The sequence below is a fragment of the Lepidochelys kempii genome, chromosome 13 (assembly GCF_965140265.1).
Source record: "Lepidochelys kempii isolate rLepKem1 chromosome 13, rLepKem1.hap2, whole genome shotgun sequence".
In the NCBI taxonomy this organism is placed as follows: domain Eukaryota; kingdom Metazoa; phylum Chordata; order Testudines; family Cheloniidae; genus Lepidochelys; species Lepidochelys kempii.
The window spans coordinates 8491903-8514749 of record NC_133268.1 but is presented as its reverse complement, the minus strand read 5'-3'; the positions used below and the strand labels follow the sequence as shown (position 1 = coordinate 8514749).

At 41.7% G+C, this 22847-nt stretch overlaps 1 protein-coding gene across 3 annotated transcripts in view; it reads right to left on the bottom strand.

The window, feature by feature from the left end:
- Positions 1–22336, bottom strand: part of TAF4 (TATA-box binding protein associated factor 4) — a 66068-nt gene extending 43732 nt beyond the window's left edge. For all 3 annotated transcript variants that reach the window (XM_073309179.1, XM_073309180.1, XM_073309181.1), the window contains exons 1-2: positions 21979–22336; positions 18859–19947 (exon numbers count right to left, since the gene is read on the bottom strand). In XM_073309179.1, the coding sequence (XP_073165280.1) occupies positions 18859–19947; positions 21979–22297 (1408 nt within the window). In that variant the 5' untranslated portion in view covers positions 22298–22336. The remainder of the gene's footprint in view (positions 1–18858; positions 19948–21978) is intronic.
- Between the last annotated feature and the right edge of the window lie 511 nt (positions 22337–22847).

Sequence of the window (22847 nt, the reverse complement as noted above, 5' to 3'; positions counted from 1 at the left end):
AATGGATGAACATTCAATGTAGTGAATCAGAGAAAGGACAGAGTTAATAGAGAGCTTCCCAGAGAAACTGTGGCAGGGGCAGTAGGGGCCTGCCACTGGGCCAATACAAGTTGTCCCACAGAACCCTCCTTTCTTCGCCCTACGACTGACCAGCCTGTGTTGGTGGCCATGATGTTTGTTTGCAACTTTTTCCCCCGCTGAGCTTTTTTCGTTCAAGACCTTGGCTCAACATTTGCCAAAAAGCCAGGCACCTATATTGTATGACAAGCTAAGTTGTACACAGTAGGCGTGCCCTTTGAAGTTGCTGTTGGAACAATTTACCCACTGCCAGTGTTGATCAGGGGCCTAATCCCAAACCCTGTCCTAGGTGCATGTGTAAAGACTGTCCTCCTATCAGAGGTAAGCCAACCTAGTCGGAGGAAGAAAAAAAAAATGAAAGTCTGTCTTGTAAGGAAGAAGCCTGAGGGAAGTTCAGAGGAATCTCCGCTTCTGATCATAGAGGCAGAAAATCGGAAATATGACAGCAGTTCCATAGGTACACTACTAGAGAGCACTGTCAAACAAGGTACAAGGCTAACCTGCCGCTCTGCCCACAACACTTGGAACCCAACAGTTTTCCAAGCCTGATAAAGCAGTGGATTTCCATAAAAGAGAACCTTCCCACATACACTAAGGTCAATAGGTATTTTGGGCTCTCCAAAAAGGATTGAGCCTACAGTTTGTAAGGTGCTTGGGATTCTTTTCAACAAGAGACACCAAACCATTTATAATAGTATTTATACTAATCAGATGCACTCAATCCAACTCTGAAATCCATAACATTAAGGAGCAAGTACGACAACTTTCTAGTATCCTGATATTATAACCACCACCCTTATTGGCATTATTGACAAAATCAGAAAGGTCCCTTGCTAGCCATAACTCATTTTGTGCCTTAGCCTAAGAGACTATAAGAGGTTCTTTAGATACCTTAGGTATAAGACTAGATTCACTCGTGGCCTAGAAGAACTGCCATCACTTGGCCAGATGACTATGCACACATTAAATAAACAGGTACAAGAGAAAGATGAAGGAAAGTATACGTCACTATATTTAGTGGGGGGGAAGAACTAATAACTGATGATGTCAAGAAAGCTAAGGAGTTTGACTATTTTGCTTCAGTCTGTACTAAAAAGGTTAATGGTGACCACATACTCAACACAATTAACATTAACAAGAGGCAAGGAACTCAAGCCACAATAGAGAAAGAACAGATTAAAGAATATTTAGATAAGGTAGATGAATTCAAGTCATCAGAGTCAGATGAAATTAATCCTAGAATACTTAAAGAGCTAGCTGAAACAATCTTGGAATGCTTAGCAGCCACCTGCAAGAACTCTTGGAGAATGGGTGAGGTCCCAGAGGACTGGAGAAGGGAAAATATAGTACCTATCTTTAAAAAGGGAAATAAAGAGGACCCAGGGAATTACAGACCACTCAGCCTAATTTCAACACCTGGAAAGATACTGGAACAAATTATTACACAATAAATTTGTAAGCACCTTGAGGATCATAGGGTTATAAGGGGCAGCCAGCATTGATTTGCAAAGAACAAATCATTCCATGTAAACCTAATTTCCTTGTTGACATGGTTATTGACCTAATGGAAAGTGGGGGAAGCAGCAGACATGATATCCTGAAATTTAGTAAGACTTGACAATCACACATGACATTCTCAAACAACCTAGATGAAATTACTGTAAGGTTGGTGCATTACTAGTTGAAAGACCATACTCAAAAGAATAGTTAATCAATGGCTTGCTGTCAAATTGGGAGGGCATATCTAGTGGGATCCCACATGGGTCAGTCCTGAGACTGGTACTACTCAATAATTTTGATTAATGACTTGAGAATTGAGTGGAGAATATGCTTTTAAAACTTGGAGACCACCAAGCTGGGAGGGATTACAAGCACTTTGGAGGACAAGATTAGAATTCAGAATGACCTTGACAAATAAGGAGAATTAGACTGAATTCAACCAAATGAAATTCAACAGGGACAAGTGAAAGTACTACACTTAGGAAGTAAAAAAATCAAATGCATAACTATAAAATGAGGAATAACTGGCCACATGAAAGTATTGCTGAAGACTATCTAGGAGTTATAATGGATCACAAATTGAATGAGCCAATAATGTTATGCAGTTGTGAAAAAGGCTAATGGCATTCTGTGGTGTATTAACAGGAATGTTGTAAGACACAGGAGATAACTCAGTACTGGTGAAGCCTCAGCTGAACAGTGTGTCCAATTGTGGGCACCACCCTTTAGGAAAGATGTGGAAAAATTGGAGAGTCCAGTGGACAGCTACAAAAGTGATAAAAGGTTTAGAAAACTTGACCTATGAGAAAAGGTTAAAAAACTGTGCATGTGTAGTCTTGAGAAAAGGTGACTGAGGTAGGGGACCTGATAATAGTCTTCAAATATGTAAAGGGTTGTTATAAAAAGAGGACAGGGATCAATTGTTCTCCATGCCAACCAAAGGTAGGACAGGAGGTGATGGGTTTGATCTGCTGTAAAGGAGAGTGAAGTTAGATATTAGGAAATCTTTCTAACTATAAAGGTAGTTAACTCTAGAATAGGCTTCCAAGCAAGGCTGTAAAATTCCCACCATTGGAGGACTTTAAGAACGGGTTTGACAAACACCTGTCAGGGATAGCTTAGGTTTAACTTGATCCTGCCTCAGTGCAGGGAGCTGGACGCATTGACCTTTGAGGCCCCTTCCAACCCTACATTTCTATTTTAAAATGGAAGAGTACCATGACTTTTAAACATCTTAAATGAATAACTGCCTTTGATTTCTATTCACAGAGGAACAGACGGGGAAAAAAATAGTTTTTAAAGCTACTTCTCCAGCCAATCTTAAAAAAAAAGTCAGAAGGACAAGATAGTGTAGAGAACCCATAAAAATTTCATATTAAAAAAGAAAGTCTTGCTCTCAAGCACTAATTATGACATAAAACTGTATCCATTATATTACCAAAGCCTCACAAAATAAACATCTGACCACTAGACTGTTACTGCAAAAAAACCACCACTGAATTAGTTAAACATATAGTCTACAAATCATATTCTCCTGCCATGAAACCTATCCAGCTACACACATCAGAGTAAAGCTAACAGGTACCTGGAATTAGATCAGGGTCCTGCAAAGGAGTCATATGGAATGGGGCAGTTTAATGTTAAAATAACTATTCATACACAATACACTTAGTGTGCCAGTCCTATCATTCCTTTAGGGCTATATGTCTTCCACAGAGGAGGATTCTCCTTTTTAAAAAAAAATTAAGACTTTTGTAGAACTTACACTAGTCCCCTGGTTGAAATTTTGGGCAAAGGACTTCAAAGTCCTGTGTGCTTTGCTGCAAAAAAGCATGGAGTCTTCCACAATTTATGGGGTGCAAAAACAGTAACAAAGTTTTCATGAAGTTTTATGGGGAGGGTCTTGTCCCCACTTCACCCAGCTCCAGTCAAAATAAGAAGTTACTTTCAGAGTTCAGAAATGGTCTGACACCTGTGCAAAGTGGCTAAAAAGGAGATTTCATCAGGTCTCAGAGGACCAAGTTAAGATTCCACTGGTTTGTTTTCTTAGTCATCTGATGAGTACTGAAAGGAGCAAAGCCTGGCTACTTCTGTAAAGAATTCATGAAATACAAGGATAAACAGCAAAGATGTCACTTAATTTGATGTGGCCAAGACTGTGCACAGGAACTTGAAAACAGCTGAAACAACTGTTTTCTAAACATGAAAAGAGCATGTTCTATATTTGACATGGAGGTCTACAAAATAATTTGTTCATCCCTATTGCACCACCACCACACAAAAAAATTACTCTGGTACTACTATTTCTGAAATCCAGGAAGGATAAAAGTCAGTTGGCTCTCATGAGTAACCATGCTCTTGGAGCCTTTGCCTCAAGTTCTAGGCCAACAAGTTGAGCTTCTGGAGGCACGGAACAAGTGGGCTTTTCCTTCAGCAGATCCTTATAAGCAGCAAGTGGCCATGGGCCATAAATTGACACAATCAGCAAATGAGGGAACTGGGGACTATGGTCTTGTCTTCCTTGATTCGCCAAGCTACTCTTGCTGGAAGGCAAAGTCCATAGACTTTTTTTTTGGGGGGGGGGGGGGGGGGCGGGGGAGAGAGACCACAAGATACAATATTTGTTCTCCACATTTGGCTCTACAATAGCCTCAGGCCAGGTGACCCTGGGAAGCATTGTGGAAGGAACCATACATCTTTGATACATGAATGAACATTTTCTGGTCAAGTTCCCAATCTCCAGTTGAACGTGTCTTTTGCTTAGCCAGTCAGCTCTGGGGTTGAACTTCCTCTTGAATTGCTTGGATAAATAAGGTCTTGCTCTCTAAGAATGAATTTTCTAATGTACCAGATCAATGAGAGGCTTTCAAGGACCCTTCAGGACCTAGTTTGCCATCACATTGGCATAAAATGGCAACTGGACTACAGTGGGCATGTTGAAGTAGCTTGGGAAGAACTTGAAAACGCTACATAGGTTGAGGCTCTCCATGCATGGCACAATGGACCAAATTTTTCAACAACTCCTAAATTATGCTGCAATATTAATCTATCGTACTGCTCAAAATACCCCCAACCCATGCAAACATACACAACTGTGACTCATAATTGAAAAAATATTCATTGTTATAAAAAAATTTTCAACAGTGATTTCTGAGGATATGTTTTTCCAGTATGCTCTCCAAACAGCCTGGCTTCTCTCCCTATCCCCCCAGGGAATGAGGAAACTCATAGCTGACTTCTGCAGCTTATCTCCCCAGTCCCTAAGCCTTGACTATTCAGCTATTTTCCAGGCAGCCCAGCTCCCCTTAACCTCTTTCTGCCTGGTTAGGTAAAACAGTGCAGTGAGCATGTACTAGAATCTAACTCCCTCTTGTGGGGAAACCTGGAAAGCAAAAGGAAGCTGCAAGCTGGTCCCAGAAAGATAGTGACACCGAAAAATATATATAAAAACAGGATACCAGGTGTCCGGCTACAGCAAAATGGAAAAAATCTATGGCAAACTAGAGACTGACTGACAAATGAATGGGGCCGTTCACACCCCTACGAACTATTGTTTCAGGTGCTATGCAAACCCAGGAAGATACAACCACATCAGTTTACACTCAGTTTAGATTTCACAACTGTGAAGGTTAGAAACACTGCTCTTTAAAAATGAAAGCTGGGATTCTGGTGCACAATTCTGTGGCATTAGTAGGACTTCTGTGGCAAGTTCTATGGCCACAGAATGAGAGATTACATAGGGCCCCAATTATAGTTCACTCATGGTCTAATTTTTGTAAATTAAATAAAGACAAGTTTGGATAATGCAAAAGTAATTTTCATAAGTGTGTTTTTCCTAATTGCTCGATATATAAAAGGTAAGACTAATTTCATGCCAAAGGCTTTTTCTCACTAACCCTACACAAGAACTTCATTGCAGCCATACAGCTTAAATTACTATATTGATTACCAATTCAACAGGTGAAGCAAGTATGAACTGCTAATGAAAATATTTTAAGAATTAACAGTTAAAGCAAATGTCAATGTCAAAGTGCCAAAAAATGACCACACTTGATGGTGGACTCATTTGAAAAGTCTTAAGATGTGGGAGCAGTGTTGGTAGCCATTGCAAAATTAAATAATAAAGTAACAAATGCCCCAACTGCAGTCAGCTTTGAAACTATGTTAACACCTCTCTAGAAAGCTATGTTACCTGCAAAGGTGTAAACATGCTTTCAAGTCTGTATGTGAAGAGCCAAAACATCAAACACCTTTCTGTCAAGCTATAAACAAACTGACGCAGGTTCGGTTTTAGTCTGAAATTCACAGAGCAGGTTTTTCATGCTTAACATGGCCTAGTTGTACATTATTAGCAAAGTCCAAGAAGGCAAGAACTTAGAAGGAAAACCAACATCAAGTTCTTGTCAACTGCTGGAAATGGCCCAGCTTGATTATCACTACAAAAGATTTTTTTTCTCTCCTGCTGGTAATAGCTCACCTTACCTGATCACTCTTGTTACAGTGTGTATGGTAACATCCATTGTTTCATGTTCTCTGTGTATATAAAATCTCCCCACTGTATTTTCCACTGCATGCATCTGATGAAGTGAGCTGTAGCTCATGAAAGCTTATGCTCTAATAAATTGGTTAGTCTCTCAGGTGCCACAAGTACTCCTTTTCTTTTTGCAACATCAAGTAGTAAACCAAATTTTTCTTCAATAATTTTGATCTCAATAAACAAAGTGGATTAAATTTATCCCTGGTGTAATGCCACTAACTTCAAAAGAGTTACATGAGGGAATATGGCCCAGTGGTATATGAATCTAATTTTTTTTGAGGAAGGAAGAATTAAGTTCACAAGTGGGTCACCAATTTTTTTAATATGTTAAATTGCACTTGTGGTTTTGCAAACCAGCTAGTTTTCATTCCATGCTGAAGTCTTGTCTACATTAGAGAGTCTTAGGAAAAATTTCCACTAGTGCTACTTGTTCCGTTGCAGTGGCAGGAGCCATAATGCAGAAAGATTCCTCTGACTTGTGGCACTTTTACCACCGTGCCAATACATAGCTGAACCAGTGGTGGCACCACTGAGGTTTTTTTCCCGCCTCGAGTTCCCTAGGTAGGCACAGAATTTCCTATTTTAGAGATTTACAGCACTATACTGCTCCTGGAAGTTCAGATACAAGAGAAACCAAAAGGCCCTCTGCAATTAGAAGTAAAATTAAACTAGCACATGGACATGATACAAACATGTCTTTTTCATAACAGCAACATTATTCAGTACCATCTCTTTTTCAAACAGCACTAATTTTAATAAAGGAAAAAAAACCCTCACCAAAAACATAAAATCTCTCCACTTCTGTAAATGTTTCTCATTCTAACAACTCATCAGTTAAGAAACCTTAAAAAGTTTTTTTTTAAACCTAGATTTAACAAGGGAACAATGTGGGGTAACAAGTAATAAGACTTAGTTTTTTCTTTTTTTTAAAAGGGACCATGGAAAAAGAGAAGTAGCTGCGTACTAGAAAGAGAGGAACAAGACAAAATACTTGAGAATGACACATATTGCATGGACAGGATCCCTTTTTGGTTCTGTGCTAGGACCTATGTGTGTGTCAGTGTATATCTTTATTAGAAAGTAACCACCACTGCACCAAATTTGAGCTCCTAGTACTTCTACAATGTGCTGCGCAACTTCTCCTTCCTCTGGGGTTTTATTTTTATCACTTCATCCTTTTTTCTAAAACACTCTACTAATCACCCTCTTTAGATTTTCCTCTTCCCTGTCACTGCGATTTGTTCCATTCTGCTCCTTATGACTGGAACACCCTCTTTGATCACGTCCACCATGACCCACCCTCATTTCTTTCAAGTCCTCCCTGAAAATATATTTCCTCTAAGAGGTTCACCGGTCCTAGCTTTTCTTCACGGAAATACATACACTGGATTATTAATAGTTACTTTTCAAATGTTAAATGTTGTTGTTCAGTCATCTGCTTTTTGTTTGTGACACCTTAGAGACTAACATGGCTGCTACTCTGAAACCTGCTTTTTGTTTGTGTCCCATCACCTAGCCTTTCTTTCTACACTGATATTTAGATGGTATGCCCTATGGCTGTGATTCCCAAACATTTTACTAAGGTGACCCACCAATTGTATTTTCTCTCTTTTTGCAACCCACCATTACATATGTGCACCTTTCATCCCAGAACCAAAACCCTAATCCCAGCCCAGTGTAAAGGAAAGGCCCCCAGGGCAGGGTGGGGGCAGAGAGGGAGCCCACCCTCCACTCAACCTGCAGCGATGGCTCCCGTCCCATGAGGCTGGCTGCCCACTCCTGGGCATATGAGGTCATCTCTGTGTGATAGAGGGGCAGCCAGTACAAACCTGACTGGTTACGCAACTCTGTGCCACAGATCTCAACGCCCAGAGTGCCCAATGGCACTGAAGCTGCTGCTGTGGGGTAAGCTTGCTCTCCAACCACTCCACCCCCATCCCCAATCACCTTTCCAGGCCTCATCAAGAGAAGTGGATGTTTGCCTAGGGCCTAGTGATAGGTTAATCCAGCCCTACACATGGCAACCCACCTAGAACCTTCCTACGACCCACTGGTAGGTCAGGTCCCACCATTTAGGAAACATTGCACTATGGGACAAGGATAATATTATTTTAGCTGTCTGTACAGTACCTAGCATACTTTTAATTCTATATAATAAACTGATGCTATGTGTTTCATAATTCAGCAACTCACAAGGGCGTATATTAGGACAGTAATGTTTAAAAGTTATATAGACTGCTCTTACTAGAAGAATAAACTACACCTCTACCCAGATATAACATGACCCAATATAACAAGAATTTGGATATAATGCGGTAAAGCCGTGCTCTGGGGGGTGGAGCTGTGCGCTTCGGCGGATCAGCATGTCAGGCTCCGAGACGCTGCTCTAAGCTGCATGTTAAAGGTGCCGGGCCGTGGCTGAGGGGTTGGATAAGGGGCAGAGGGTCTCAGGGGGTGGTCAGGGGACAGGGAGCATGGGGGCGGCTGGATGTTCGGAGGTTCTGGGGGCGGGGCAGTCAGGGGACGGAGACATTGTAAAAGGCGTGGGAGTCCCGGGGGGCCTGTCAGGGGGCGGGGGTGTGGATAGGGGTCGGGGTAGTCAGGGGACAGGGAGAGGTGGCGGGGGAGTTGGATAGGTCAGGGGTTCTGAGGGGTCAGTCAGGGAGCGGGAAGGGACTATTAACGGAAATGCTCGAGGCCAAAGCACGTTCGATATAAAGCAGTTTCACCTATAAACGCAGAAAGATTTTTTCGCTCCCGAGGACAGCCTTATATCTATGAATCCATATGAACTCTTCCATACAAAGCATGACAGTGTTTTAAAATAATACAAACTTCTTACATAATACAAATTCAAGAGAGAGCTTGTTTTGTTCGGTACAATGTATCACTGAAAATGTTTCTCAGCAACACTTTGTCAAGAACCAATGCTGTAAAGTTAAAAGGGAGATTGCCAGGTAGATGATGTTCAAAATATACATTTTTGGTTCTTTATTTGAAAAAATTACCTAGTGTCACTGATATAATTTTCTACCTTTGGTTATTTGCTTGGATTTACTTGTGGTTCAGAACTACATAAAGACCCAAATCAGGATCCCAGCCTCATTGTGCTAGATACTCCACAAAGAGTAAATACAGTCTCGCCCAGAAGAACTTTATTTGAACACATCCCTACAGCGTTAACCTATTGCAGAACTATGCTAATGCCAGCTTACCAGAAAGTGAAAGAACAGAAACAAAAAGTGACACTGACTTGTTTGCCCAAGATGATCAAAATCCAATAAATTAATAATAAAGACACCCTTTACATTCAAATGTAAATAATCTACTAGTCATCTGTAATACAGATAAGGAGGCTGATCTTTTAAAATTATGATTTTAACCTGACAGCATTACATAGGCAGGAACAGTCTTTTACTCTATATTTGTACACTGCCTTCAGAGGGGCTGTGGGAGAGTACAGGGAGCATTCTGTGCAAATCTCTTTGCAGGATTGGGATCTATAGATTTCAATCCCTTGCAGGATTGGGATCTATATGTTTCAATCCCATCTGAGTTCAAATCAATTAGTATTTTCCAGTAAAAAAACATTTAGCATATAGAGCTAGTCAAAGAAAGAATTTGTATACACATGAGAAAATTTTACCAGTTTAGCTAAGTGTGTCATTTTAAACATATTTAGTTAAACCAGTGTGAAAGGCTGTGTGAACAGTTATTTCAATTTATTCCAGCGTAGGTTAAGTCTTAACCAAAATAAATATGTCCACACAGCATCTTGCACTGATTTTGCTAAAGCCTGGTTTGCAGAGTTTTCATACTGGTATAATCAAACTATTTAAGTGTGTGATTTAAAAAATAAATAAAAAACAAGAATAGTTATACTGGTACAATCCCTACTGTGGATATAGTTATACCATAAAATGTATCTTACCAATAGTATAGATAATAGGTCCCATCACGTTCCCTTACGGGAATTAGGTTTACAGTGCCCCTCACTAGGGAGGCTGTACTACTTTACTGTACTGGTATAAAGTACAACTTTTGATATTTAGAAAAGATCTAAATCAGTTTAAAAAAAATTAATTAAACCCATGTACATATCATGTAGAGCATTAGCACTCTAAAGGTTCAGTAACAGGGGTCAGATACAGTATTCCCTCTAATTTTACACACCCATGTGCGGAATGAATTTTGTTATGTGCACCAATATGGAGGTGATGTGTGACTGAGGGTGGGGCTGAGGCGTTCTGAGTGTGGGAGGGGGCTCAGGGCTGGGGCAGAGGGTTGGGGTATGGGAGGTGCAGACTCTGGAGTGGGACCGGAGATGAGGGGTTGGGGTGCAGACTGCTCCGGTGGGAAGAGATGACTCCCCCCAGCCCTCTCACACTGCAGTAGCTTGGGGCTGGGGGAAAGGCACCTCTTCCCTGCTGCGAAAGCTCCAGCAGAGCTGGGCTGGGCCAAGGGAGCTGGGCTCCTCTCCCTCAGCCACACCAAGTCCAGGGCTAGTCCATGCAGGCACCTCTCCCCACCACGGCAGGTCTGTGCTGGGGGAGAGGCATCTCTCCCCACTACAGCCTTGAGCGGGGCTTAATAGGCAGCTGCGCAGCCACACAGCTTAGAGGGAACTTAGGTCAGATATTAGAACGGATTCCTAGTTTTGATTTAAGACGTGCATCAGGGAAGGAAATTATTCAGAAGAAGGGAGGCTATTTCAACTGCATCCTCATTTCACCAGTGTTCACTGAGGTCCTCATTCCACAAGTGACTGGCACAAGGGTACCCATGTGGCCACAGGTAAACACTATTGACACCGCAGAGGTTCCATCAGGAGCAGGGGTACACACCTGACCATACACAGAATCTTTACAGTTGATAATATCAGGTGTTTTAGCTGATAAAGACTGTCAAAAGATATTTTCTCCACTACTAAGGTCAGTAGTAAAAAATGTTTTCCTATATTTATTTTCAAGTGACCAACTGTTTCTAGAATGTTATATCTTCAGTTAGTTTATATTTTGTTCTTGAAAAAGTAATTAGCATGACTGACAAATAACTTTGTAACTGAGTGTCTCAATATCAAACAATATTGATCAAATTCAGACATGGGCAAATAGAGATATGCCTACCCACCCAAGGCTGAGTTTGACCCCTGGTGACTAACACTGCCAAGAGTATTTTAACCTAACCCCTTTTCACATTAAAATATTTTTAATAAAAACGTCAAGTAGTGTAAAGAGGCATTCTGGGTCTTTATTTGAAATGAATTCTATATATAGCCCAGGCAACCAAAAAAAACCTCCTTTAAAATTTTATTTACAAGCATCGAAAGCAGCACTTTTTGGTAATTATAACTGAAGGTGATCAAAATACTCAAAAAACCAAAGCAATCTCAAGGGTGTTTTGTAATAACTGACTTGTCTTATCACCATGTTGGTTGACCAATGCACATTTTTTCCGATTAATATGAAGTGCTGACATTTACATTTTCCATTGCCAGCTTAGCTAAAATAGAGTACTGCAGCTAAGTTGTGAACTCAAGTTGAGAGAAGCATCCAAAATTTTGGTCCCCAGGCCAAAATAATTTCAGTGCCTTTCAGAAGTGGCCCACTTAGATTCATGGAAATAGAAAATTATGGTGACTCATTGAGTAAACACACTGTGTTGGACAGTTCCTGTACTAGCAGTGGTGTGCAGAATACCTCAGAAGCAGCAACTAACCCATATCCACAGCTTTTGGGCCACTGCCTTGATCATACGCATCTGCATGGCCCTTAAACTGAAGGGGTAAGTAATCCCCAAAACACCAAACCTCAACCAAAATTAAGCATTTTAAAAAAAAAAAATCTGAATTTGTTATGAAGACTGGCATGAATACAAATTTTTGCATAACTACTCTAACCCTAAAATGGAACTGTATACAGCTCAAGATAACAAAATGCTTTCAACAAGTGAGTTTTGAAGAATCACAATTATACTCCCTATAAAGCCTGGTCACTGAAAGTGTCAATTTGTATTTTACTGGCCATGTAAAACAATTTATTGCTCTGCCTCATCATATGCTGTTTTAAAATAAATAATCACCCTCTCAACCTTAAGTTCTTATTGGGCAAAACTTAAAATATAATAAAATTATGATAACCTTATCACATTTTAACAAGTCTATAAAGTTCTTTTTCCCCCCTTAGTCTTGAAATATATGGTAAACCTGATGGATCTACATATAAAAAGACATTTCAAATCAAGCAAAATGTTCCTTTTGCTGAGAAAATAATTTGAGCCGTTTTCCCCCAACCCTTTTAAATGTAGAACAGAGGAAATCCATAATTTTCTCTTTTGGAAACAGATATCATCCAGTGATCTGAGCACAGAACTTCCAAGTTTTAATTTTGGCTTTGACATTGACATTGCCGACCCCCGCTCCCACCCCCAGCCATGGGAAAGTCACAACTTTTCTCCCTCAGTTTCCCCAGCTTTCAAGTTGAGGTAATACACTTACTTTCCAACCACACAGGGGTTGTGAAAGGATTAACATTTGTAATATGCTTTGAAAGTGAAAAGTACTACAGTAAGCTGCTTTTATCCTTGCTTGTTAGACACCTTTTTTTAAAAAAAAACCCACACACAAAAAATATGGCCATGCTAACAGTTAGCAGGCATAACACTGGTAGGCTGTAGTGTAGTAGACAAAAGCTGCAAGCAGGTGAAAACATTTGGACTTGCTCACAAGTTGGTGGGAATTAGAACTGGAGATATATTTCAATATTTAGCATTCTTCCCTCAGATACTTTGCATGTATCTTTCCACCTGAAAGTCAGCAAGTTTTCACATGTGTATTCACATTCACAGAAACTTAAATATACAATTAAGCATTTCAGAGATGCCTACTTGAAAAAAGGAGAATGGACCCAAAAAGCAATAACAAATATCAGCTATAACAAATATCAGAGCTTTACAATGGAAAAAACTATTTAAATTGTTTTATTCAAAATCTGTTAGCTTTCCCTTTTTTCTTTCCACCCTCTTATGCTTACTAGTCTAGGATGCCAATCCTGGAAAAGCATTAGTAGATACATATCTTTACTGAAGTCAGTGGGACCATTCATCTGAGTACGATTACATGTACATAAACTGTTTGCAGGATTGGGACCAAAGTCTATCTCTGTGCCTTCATGCCAATTTTATGACTTAATTATTGTGACATTCCTAGCTGATTTTTGGTGACAAACGTTTGGATTTTTAAATACACAGAAGACTGTTTGTCAAAAAAAAAAATACACACTACAGGTGTGCAAACTGTTTTTAAATGGCTCCAATTCAGGAAAGCATCACCATTCAAGTCAATGAGACTTGAGTATATGCTTAAGGTGAGGCATAAAGTACTTTTCTAAATGGGACCACAATAAGCAGAGTTTGGAAAAAACAACAAAACAAAAAACAAGAAGAGTAAGAATCCTCCTCCAGCAAGTGACAGAGCCAAAACCCATACATTTCTGTAGAATTTAAACCTCCATTTAAAACAAATTAAGTATCCAGCCTCTATGGTCGTGAAGAAAACCGTCCAAATGTGAGACAAATATAAATGGATAATGTTGTCCTCTTCAGTATACAGATTACATAGGTGCCAGTGGAAGCACTGGAGCTATAGTTCTACCTAGTAGCAGCAGCATGAAATTAACATTGGTCATTTTTACTACTGCTGCTCAGAACCCCACAACAATGAAACTCTTCAAATCACGTCAGTTTCATGCTGCTATTGCTTGGGAAAGCTATGAGAGGTGGCAGCCACTGGAGTTATTCATAGCGTATGAGGACCCCAAAAAACCCAGAAGCTAGGTGCTAGAATACAATACACTTGTGTCCCCATTTCCCACACCCAACTACTAGCAGATGCTAGGAAATACTGAGGGAGGAGTAAAGCAGTAGAGACCCTCTACCATTACCATCTGATGGTTGTTCTATGACCCATATAAAAATTAATTTGTGGCATCAGTTCAGTGACTAGTGGACAACTGTGATATCCTTGTTGGCAGTCTCAGCCAGAAGTACAGAGGATTAAACGGGCACAGAGAATGATCTACCCCTCCTCCATCACCTAGAGGCGATCCCTCCAGATTGGTGTGTAGGGAAGCTTTAACGATCACTACATTTTGCTGTACTATTCTGTGGACAAGGAGGAAAGTCCTCAGCAATTGTCATAAGTACTAAAACTTACTCAAAAGAAAAAAAAGGGGGGGGGGTCTATATTTCACTTTTGCCTAGGCTGGGGGGGGGGAGACAGGGGGAAAACTCCCCAGATCTACCAGCTCTTTACTGTTTAATTCAATATATGCATATAGTACTTTCCCCCTCCACTACGCTGCGTACCTTTTAGCAGACTTCTTCAGTTCGGTCTACACTACAAGCGAGGCTGTGATTCCCAGCTCATCTAGACATACTCATGGTAGCTCAATGAGAGCTAGCTGAAATATAAATAGTAGCGTAGCCGTGGCAGAATGGGCAGCAGGAGCACGGCTTAGCTGTGCTGTGCACAGACCTGTCTGAACCCTCCGAATACATACTCAGCATGGCTAAACTGTGCCATCGCTGCTACTGCCCATGCTACCGCAGCTACACTTCCATTTATTACACCAGTGCCAGCTGTCACTGAGCTACTGCGCCTATGTACGTGAGAGCTGGGAACCACACCCCCTAGCTCATACTGTAGACTTAGCCTAAGACAATTCATTAGAATGCCTTTTCATAAGAAAATAGCAGAACAGAGTAACAGTATAATATACCTGTGATCAGAGAAACCTGTTTCGTCTTTTGTTAAATTCTCGAGGCTGACAATACAGTTATGGTAAGTAGATTGCAGATTTCAGTTGTGGCTCGTTTTGAGAACCTGTTATATATCACTGCAATTGAAAATACTGCTTTGCTAATCCAAAAACTAACTTTTTCGGGGGGAAAAATCAAATGTACAGAAGTGTGAAAATCATTAAAAAAACATTTGCAGCACATGCCAATTATGACTTCTGGTCACTTTTTACTATCTCATGTATGCTGCATAGTTCTCTTCTACTTGCAAACTTCTGTTCCATCTATGAGAAACCAAGATACTTTTCTGTGTATCTGAAACAACTGCCAAATGTCATGTTTTAATATCAATTGTCCCAGCTATTACCAGATGAGTGCATAAAAGATCTCCTCACACTATTTACTTCAGAACAATGCAAGTAGTTAAAAACCTAACACAACTTCATAAAATGCACTATAAATCAAAATAAGTCATCTTTAAATAAACTCCTTGCATATTTGACAGAATCATCCTTGCTAAAGTCAATTCAAGAGTATTTCCAGCATCTCTGCTAAAGCCAAAAAGATGGTCTTTTATGCAATTTTTGGAATTTTATAGCACTGCTCCAAATGTTCAGGCGACAAGTTCTAAATCTGGGCTGCTACATAAAAGACAAAGTGCAGATACACACACACTTCTCCCACCCTCCTAAGATTTTGGTAAAACAGAAATGAAGCCATTATTAACCAAAACAAATGTTGATAACCTTTTTTCTCTGGGGAGGAGGAAAACAATTAAGAATGTGGCAGAATCCAATAGCACCGCAACAATTAATCTCCCTGCTTTCACACATTTCTAATTTGGCCATTTAAATTCTAGCTAGCTAAAAATTGATACAGCATACACCATTAAGGTGACACTCTAAAAGCAATATATTTTAAGTGGAAATCAACTAAACTGTTTTAAAAGGTAAAGGTAGACTACCTCAAAAACACTTTTTTTTTTTTTTTTTTTTTTTTTTAAAAAGACAAGCATTGTGAAAACCCAGGTTAATAAAAACAACAAGGAGTCTGGTAGCACCTTAAAGTCTTTAAGGTGCCATCGGACTCCTTGTTGTTTTTGTGGATACAGACTAACAGGGCTACCTTCTGATACTTGACACCAGGTTAATAAAAATATTGACATTTTTATATTCAGTGTCATTTATGTGGAATAGTAATTGGACATGTGGGGGTGGAGCCTGGAAATTAAACAACTAGTTTATTTTTGTTTGGAAAATAAATACGGAACATATGCTATACCAGTGGTTCTCAGCCAGGGGTATGTGTGCCCCGGGGGTACGTAGAGGTCTTCCAGGGGGTACATCAACTCATCTACCTATTTGCTTGGTTTTACAAAAGCCTACATAAAAAGCACTAGTGAAGTGAGTAAAAACTAAAATTTCATACAATAACTTGTTTATATTGCTATATATAGTATACACTGAAATGTAAGTACAATATTTATATTCCAGTTGATTTTATAATTATATAGTAAAAAGAAGAAAAGAAGCAATTTTTCAGTCATAGTGTGCTGTAACACGTTAGTATTTTTGTATCTGATTTTGTTGGCAAATAGTTTAAGTGAGGTGAAACTATGGGGTACGCAAAACAAATTAGACTCCTGAAAGGGGTACAGTAGTCTGGAAAGGTTGAGAGCCACTGTGCTACACAATAGGCAATTCTTTCAGAAGTGGATGCTAAATTGTTGTTACTCTGTGCACACAGTTTGCACATGCAGTTTTTGTTCTCTAGTTATATCATGCATAAATTCCTCAGATTTGCATGAGCAAACTGTATTAGCATACAGCTCTCCAATTTTTACATGCAAATATTGCTTGCAGAGACTTATTTGAGGTTTTGTACATGCAAAAACTTGGATGTACAAACTTTGCTGGTGCAACTTTAGAGATGGGGAAAACTTCCTTTGAAAATTTGGTCACTGTGTTGTACTTTGAAATGCAATTAATTCATTATGTTTTTGTATAGTAGCCTACTCTCCCCTCATACATGAATGTAAACCGTATTAAAGTTAATGGCACTTATAAGTATAAATGGAGGAAGAGAGGGAGAAGCCTAAACATCTAGGGCTAGATTTTCTGAAGTACTCCGCATCCGTAACAGCGACCAGATTTTCAAAACAGTATCCAGCAGCAGCATCTAGCAGTTCCCACCGTGCTCTATAGAAGCTGCTGAGCACTGAGCTCTTGTGAAAATGTGGCCATTTCATTTAAGTGCTTAAGTGGGAACTGAGTTCTGTTGAAACTTTATACCTAAAAATATAATTGCCTCACCTCTCAATAGTCTCTAATATCACAACCATTTAAAAAAAATTTTAGATCTTTTTTAAATTTAAAGGACTTAGTCCTAAAAATGAAAGGTTAGATCCTGCAAAGCCCTACTTTGTTTCACTGGGACCATGCATAGGAGTAAGTTAGGCATGCTCAAGCCCTAATGATTGGGGCCCTTGTTGATAAACGGGGCATATTTTAGTAAGTTGATAAAGTGTTTTTAAACCACTAATATTTTTATTAGAAACTGGCTGATCATGTCCAGTCAATATCTTCCATAATTAGTTATACTATGTAGTATTGCCATATTGCCACTATGGAGCGATATACCTAAATTTTACTAACATCAACTGCAAACCATAAGGGCAATTTGATTAATATTGGAGCAAGAGAACATCTTAAAATCCTGGAAAGTATGACATTTTTAGTTTAGTGGTTTTTTTGTTTTTTAAACAGGCTCCAACTTAAAAACAGGGATTTCAGGATTAAAATTTTGATAAATTTAAAAACAGTTTTGAAACTTCAGCATATGCATTATTCTTGCCAGGCAATATCTTTCTATGCAAGAAAAAAATGTAGATTTTTAATATCCCAATTGTGATTTAAATATACAGAATGTTTGACAGACTTCACGGAACCATGCAGTGTCACATATTGTAAATGGAGTATTATACATAAATATAGTGTACAGTAAGATATGGTTGCTGGTATCTTATGGGATAATGCATCAGTCTAAGGTTGGGTAGTAGTTTCAACAGATATCATTTTTACTGTTCTAAGACCTATTGAAATGAATTGCATATGCACACCATTGATTTCATTAGGTAGTAATAATAAAATTTAATTGGCTGTTCTTTGTATAGTAAGATCACCTACCAAAATGACAAAAAAAAATAATAATCAAGGATATTTGACAGAGCATAGACCAGTTCTCAGAACATAAGGGTTTTTTATTCTGCCTTTAACTCACTCCCTACTGGTCTAGGGCTTGGTTCCCTGACTAAGCGTGATGTTAGTTACTACAGGAGCTGCAACCCTACACACAACAGGGTAAGGTAAGGACAGAGTATGATTGCCTCTGTACTGTAGTCCAGTGATAAAAGATCATCATGAGCTTCAAATTTGAAAGCATAACTCAGATTTCTAATATTATTTTAATGTATTTATGGTAAAAGAAGGCAGCTTCTCTCCTTATGCTGTACCTGCTGCTGCACTACCAAGCAATGATCCTTGTATGGTACAGGGGGGCATGCAGGGACAGGGAAAAGAGCAGCATGCTAGATTATATGAATTACTGACAAAAATGCTTTAAAGTCAAAATGCATCATGTGAAAATGAAACCGCACGGTGCATTACAATAGCATTTGTGTAGGTTTGCACCTTTGTTCACACCTGCACTTTAGTAAAAAGGAAAATCTAAACAATAGTAAGATTTCTAAAATAATTCTGTCAACATGCCTTTGTCACCTGAAATAGGATAAAAATCATGAAACATCCCATGCCACTGTCCAAAACACAAGTGATATCTGGAATAAGAACTTCCCCATGATTTACAACTAAATCTAGATATATTAGTCATTCATCTTCCTCTCAACAACATATACAGCCACAAATTAAAAATCTCTAGTCTTTACTTACCTGGTGGTAACTGAAAGTTCTGAATATTAGTTGGATTCTGAGGTGCCTGAGGCAGACGAGGTGCTAAAACTGTAGGAGTCAAAGTTGCTCTGATACCACTTGTAGTTGCTGTTGGAGTCCTTGGCAGACTTTGTGCCACTGTACTGGTAGTGCCCTTAGCCATTCCTGTAGGGGTACCAGGAGCTGCAGGAGGTATCCCACCGGGATTGGGGGCCACATTGGAAAGCCCAGCTTGCATAGTTTGCCCAATTATCATGTTACCCCCTGTAGTACTGGGCTGGCCACTAGCAACTAGTGTCTGCTGCTGGGATACTGCATGCCCTATAGTTTTAGGAGACTCTGATTTGATGACCTGTGTGGTGGGTGCTGCTGGCACACTGGAACCAGGCTGGCTGTTCACAAGTGATGTTTGGAGGGAAACTCCAGAACCCACAGTGACTGCAGCAACAGCAGGAAAACTCCCCACACCAATGGCTGAATTGATCACAGTATTGCTCCCGTTCTGGGTGGCTGCAGCAGCTGCAGCAACCGTGGGTCCTGCTGTGTGAATTGGTGGCCTCACCAGTGCTACAGTAGGCCCCCCACCTACAATGCTTGGTGGCGGTTGCGAAGAGATTACTGTGGGTGATGGGGATGAGGCAGAGGACACAGCAGTGCTGAGGAAAGAAGTCTGGATGACAGTGTTAGAAGCTGATGGCAAAACAGCATTAACTGTATTTCCTTTCCCCACAGATCCAGGTCCATTGTTAACTAGAGGGGCAACAGCAGGTGCAGCAGCAGGATTAGCAGTTGCAGGAGTCCCAGAGAAAGCAGCACTTCCCGAATGATGAGAGTTCATCACGACGTTACTCCCATTCAAAGTTTGCACCGTTGTGGTCCCAATTTTGCCATTCCTGGTGGATAAGGCAGTTGCCATGGTACTGATAACCACTGATTTGCCTTGACTGAGGGTCCCTGGAGCAGCAGCAGCTTCAGATCCGCCTGCTGCTGTTGTGGTGGTGGTGGTGCTAGCTGTAGTGACTCCATCCAGAGCTGAACTCTGGGACCTGGTGTTATGATTAATAACGCCCCCTTGCACTCCTCCAGCTCCTGAAACAACAACAACAAGGTTCAAAGGAGAGAATGTGCAGGAGGGGAAAACAAATGTAGAGGGAATGTGCTCCTCTGCCCTCCAAATCCTTCTTCACCCCCTTCCCCCCACATACACACACCCCATACTGCCTGCAATGAGGCAAGAAAAAAGGGGTTGAAAATACAAATCCTCTTCCTCTGTGTAGAGAGATTACCCTGAGGCCCATTTATCCCCCATACTGACACCTGGCAGCAGTGATATTAATTTTAGCACCCCCTTGAACCCACTAAAACAAGAGAAAAAAGGAAGATAGACACACAACAAGATAAGATCTGGACACTAAAGGGGGTTTAAGGTGCTTCTTTTCCCTACACTTCCTTCTCTCCCCCATTCCAGGCCTGACATTATGTTTAACAACATCTTTTGCATTCCAGTTCCTGCAACTAGACAGGGGGGTGAGGGGGGGTGGAGGAGGAAAAAAAAAAAGAGTGGGGAAGACATCAATAAAGAGTTCTCCCTGTACCCTCTATACCTTGCACACTCTACCCCCAATCCTTTCATCTCCTATAACAGGACCTAGTAGTACCATGCAGTTCAACTAGTACAACAACAATGTAAAAAGCAGGGGATGAGAGCTGTCAATCTGACAAAGAAAAAGTTGCCATAAGAGGACTTTGTCCATACCGGGGCCTGCTGTTGCGATTCTGTGCCTCAAGCTCCCACAACCATAAAGAAAAATATGAGGAGAAAACAGACTTGGGCATTGAGGAAACTACAATGTGGCCTCCTGCCCTGAGACCTCCTCATTCTGCTTTAATGAGGCCTGGTATCATGATTAACACCAGCCTTGGCAGTCCAGGTCCTGAATTAAGGAGAGAGAAATGAGAAGGGAGCTGTCACAGATAACCCTTATAATGTGTGTCTCGGTAGCTAAGAGGACCCTCCTGTAAGATTCTCCTTACAGACCTACTATTATTAAGGTCAGCATCCTCTTACATTTCAGCAACAAGAAGCAGAGAAAAGTGGGGTGGTGGGGGGGAACAGAGCCACAGATAGATACTGGGCAGATCAGGATATTTGTCCCTTCCCTAAAAACAACCTCCCACCCATTCTCAACGTGAGATCTAATATTATGATTAACATAATTCCCTTTTAACCCAGCTCCTCCATCAAGGGGGCAAACATTCACAGATCAATATGGAGAAGACTTTCTAAGGAGGATGATAGGGGTTGTGCCCTGAATTCCCCCCCTCCCTCCCCCCAATACTAGGGCCTTGTATTGCCACAACACCCCCTTGAGGGAGAAAGAGGAATGAAAGGTGTTGAATGCCCCCTCCAAGCTCCTGTTACAAGAGGGGCAAGGGGAAATATCCAGACAGATATGGAGGGAGGCATTTTTAGGGGTTTCTTTCCCATGAAATCCCTCCTCACTTCCTCCTATACAGGAAACGGGTGTCATGATTAATAACACCCCTTTGCACTTGAGCAACAGAGAAGGGGGAGGGGAAGGAGCACTCAGAGATTGGAAGGGATTATTAAGTGGGAATCCCCCCAATAAACCCCACCATCCAATGTACACCAGCAACAGGGAAGGCAGAGGAACATTCAAACAAACTGAGGGAAAGCCATTATCAAAGGGATACTTACCCCCCACTAGTTCCCCCCCACCCTTATGATTAATAGTACCCTTTTACACTCCAGCAACAAGGGAAGAAAAAAAGAGGGACTGATAACCCATCAGTGTCTGTATATGGCTCTATCATGGAGGGCAGTACCCCCATATGACAAGAAACACCTCATCTACACCCCAGGAGCAAGGGGGGGGGGAAGAGGAGCACAGTCAGACATATACTAAAGGGCCTGGTGTGGGGGGGGCGCTCCCCAATATGATTTATACCACCCTTGCACTCCAGTTCTTGCCACAACAACAAGGAGGAGGAGAGAGGGAAAAGGGGGGAAAGCAGTAAGGGAGAGAGGCAATCAGAGCTTGGGAGTGGGGGGAGGGGAGGCCCCTTTCCCAGAGAGCCCCCCACCCCTGTCCAGGTTACCTGCTTTTGTGATCTCTGGGGCACTGAGTCCCATCTTGCTGCTGCTGCTGCTGCTCTCTGTTTGGACATTAGCATTGCCTCCTACTACTACTCCTCCAGGGCTAGGGCTAGGGCTGCTGCTGCTGCTACTGCTGCTCACAACATGGTTCCCCAGCAGCCCCCCAGCGGCCCTGAGGGGCTCCTGCGCCTTGTGGTGCTGGTGGTGATGACCGGAGGCCGCCAGCTGGGACTCCAGGGAGCCCACCAGGTCGCTCACCACCTTCTCATCCACCTCCGTGTTCAGGAAAACCTCATCCAGCAGATCCGAGCCCGCCGCCATCTTTTTTTTGGAGGGTTCCTGTGAGCTGCTCCCTCCTCCCCCTCCTCCCCTTTCACTCCTCCCTCCCACCCCCCCACACACGCTGCCCTCTCACTGCGCAGGCGCACAGGCCTAGGCTCACATCACCGGCCGGAGAGGGATTCCGCTCGCCGATGATTGGACGCCAGCCGCCTATAAAAGCCTGGGCAAATGGCTGCGGAGGCTTAGTTGGGAGTCGGGCTGCGGCGGCCCGGACGCGACGCTGCAGGAGCAGCGGGGGCAGAAGGTGGGGGGTGGCTGGCCAGGGAGGGTGACGAGGCTAGTTCGTGCCGCGGGGGGGAGACGGGGGGCGCCCGCGGGGAGGGGACGGGAGGTGGAGAAGGCAGCTCTTTGTCCGCCTGAGCCCAAGATGGCTGCATGTTTCCCTGCTGCTCCCTGCGTCTGGCCCTTGTCGCTGGAGCGAGTCTGAAGGGCGCCCCACACCTGTGCCAGCTGCGTGTAACTGATCCACCGGGAGGGCGGGGGAGGAGACGCGGCCTCAGGCCCCACGCCCAGCCGCGGGAGGGGGCAG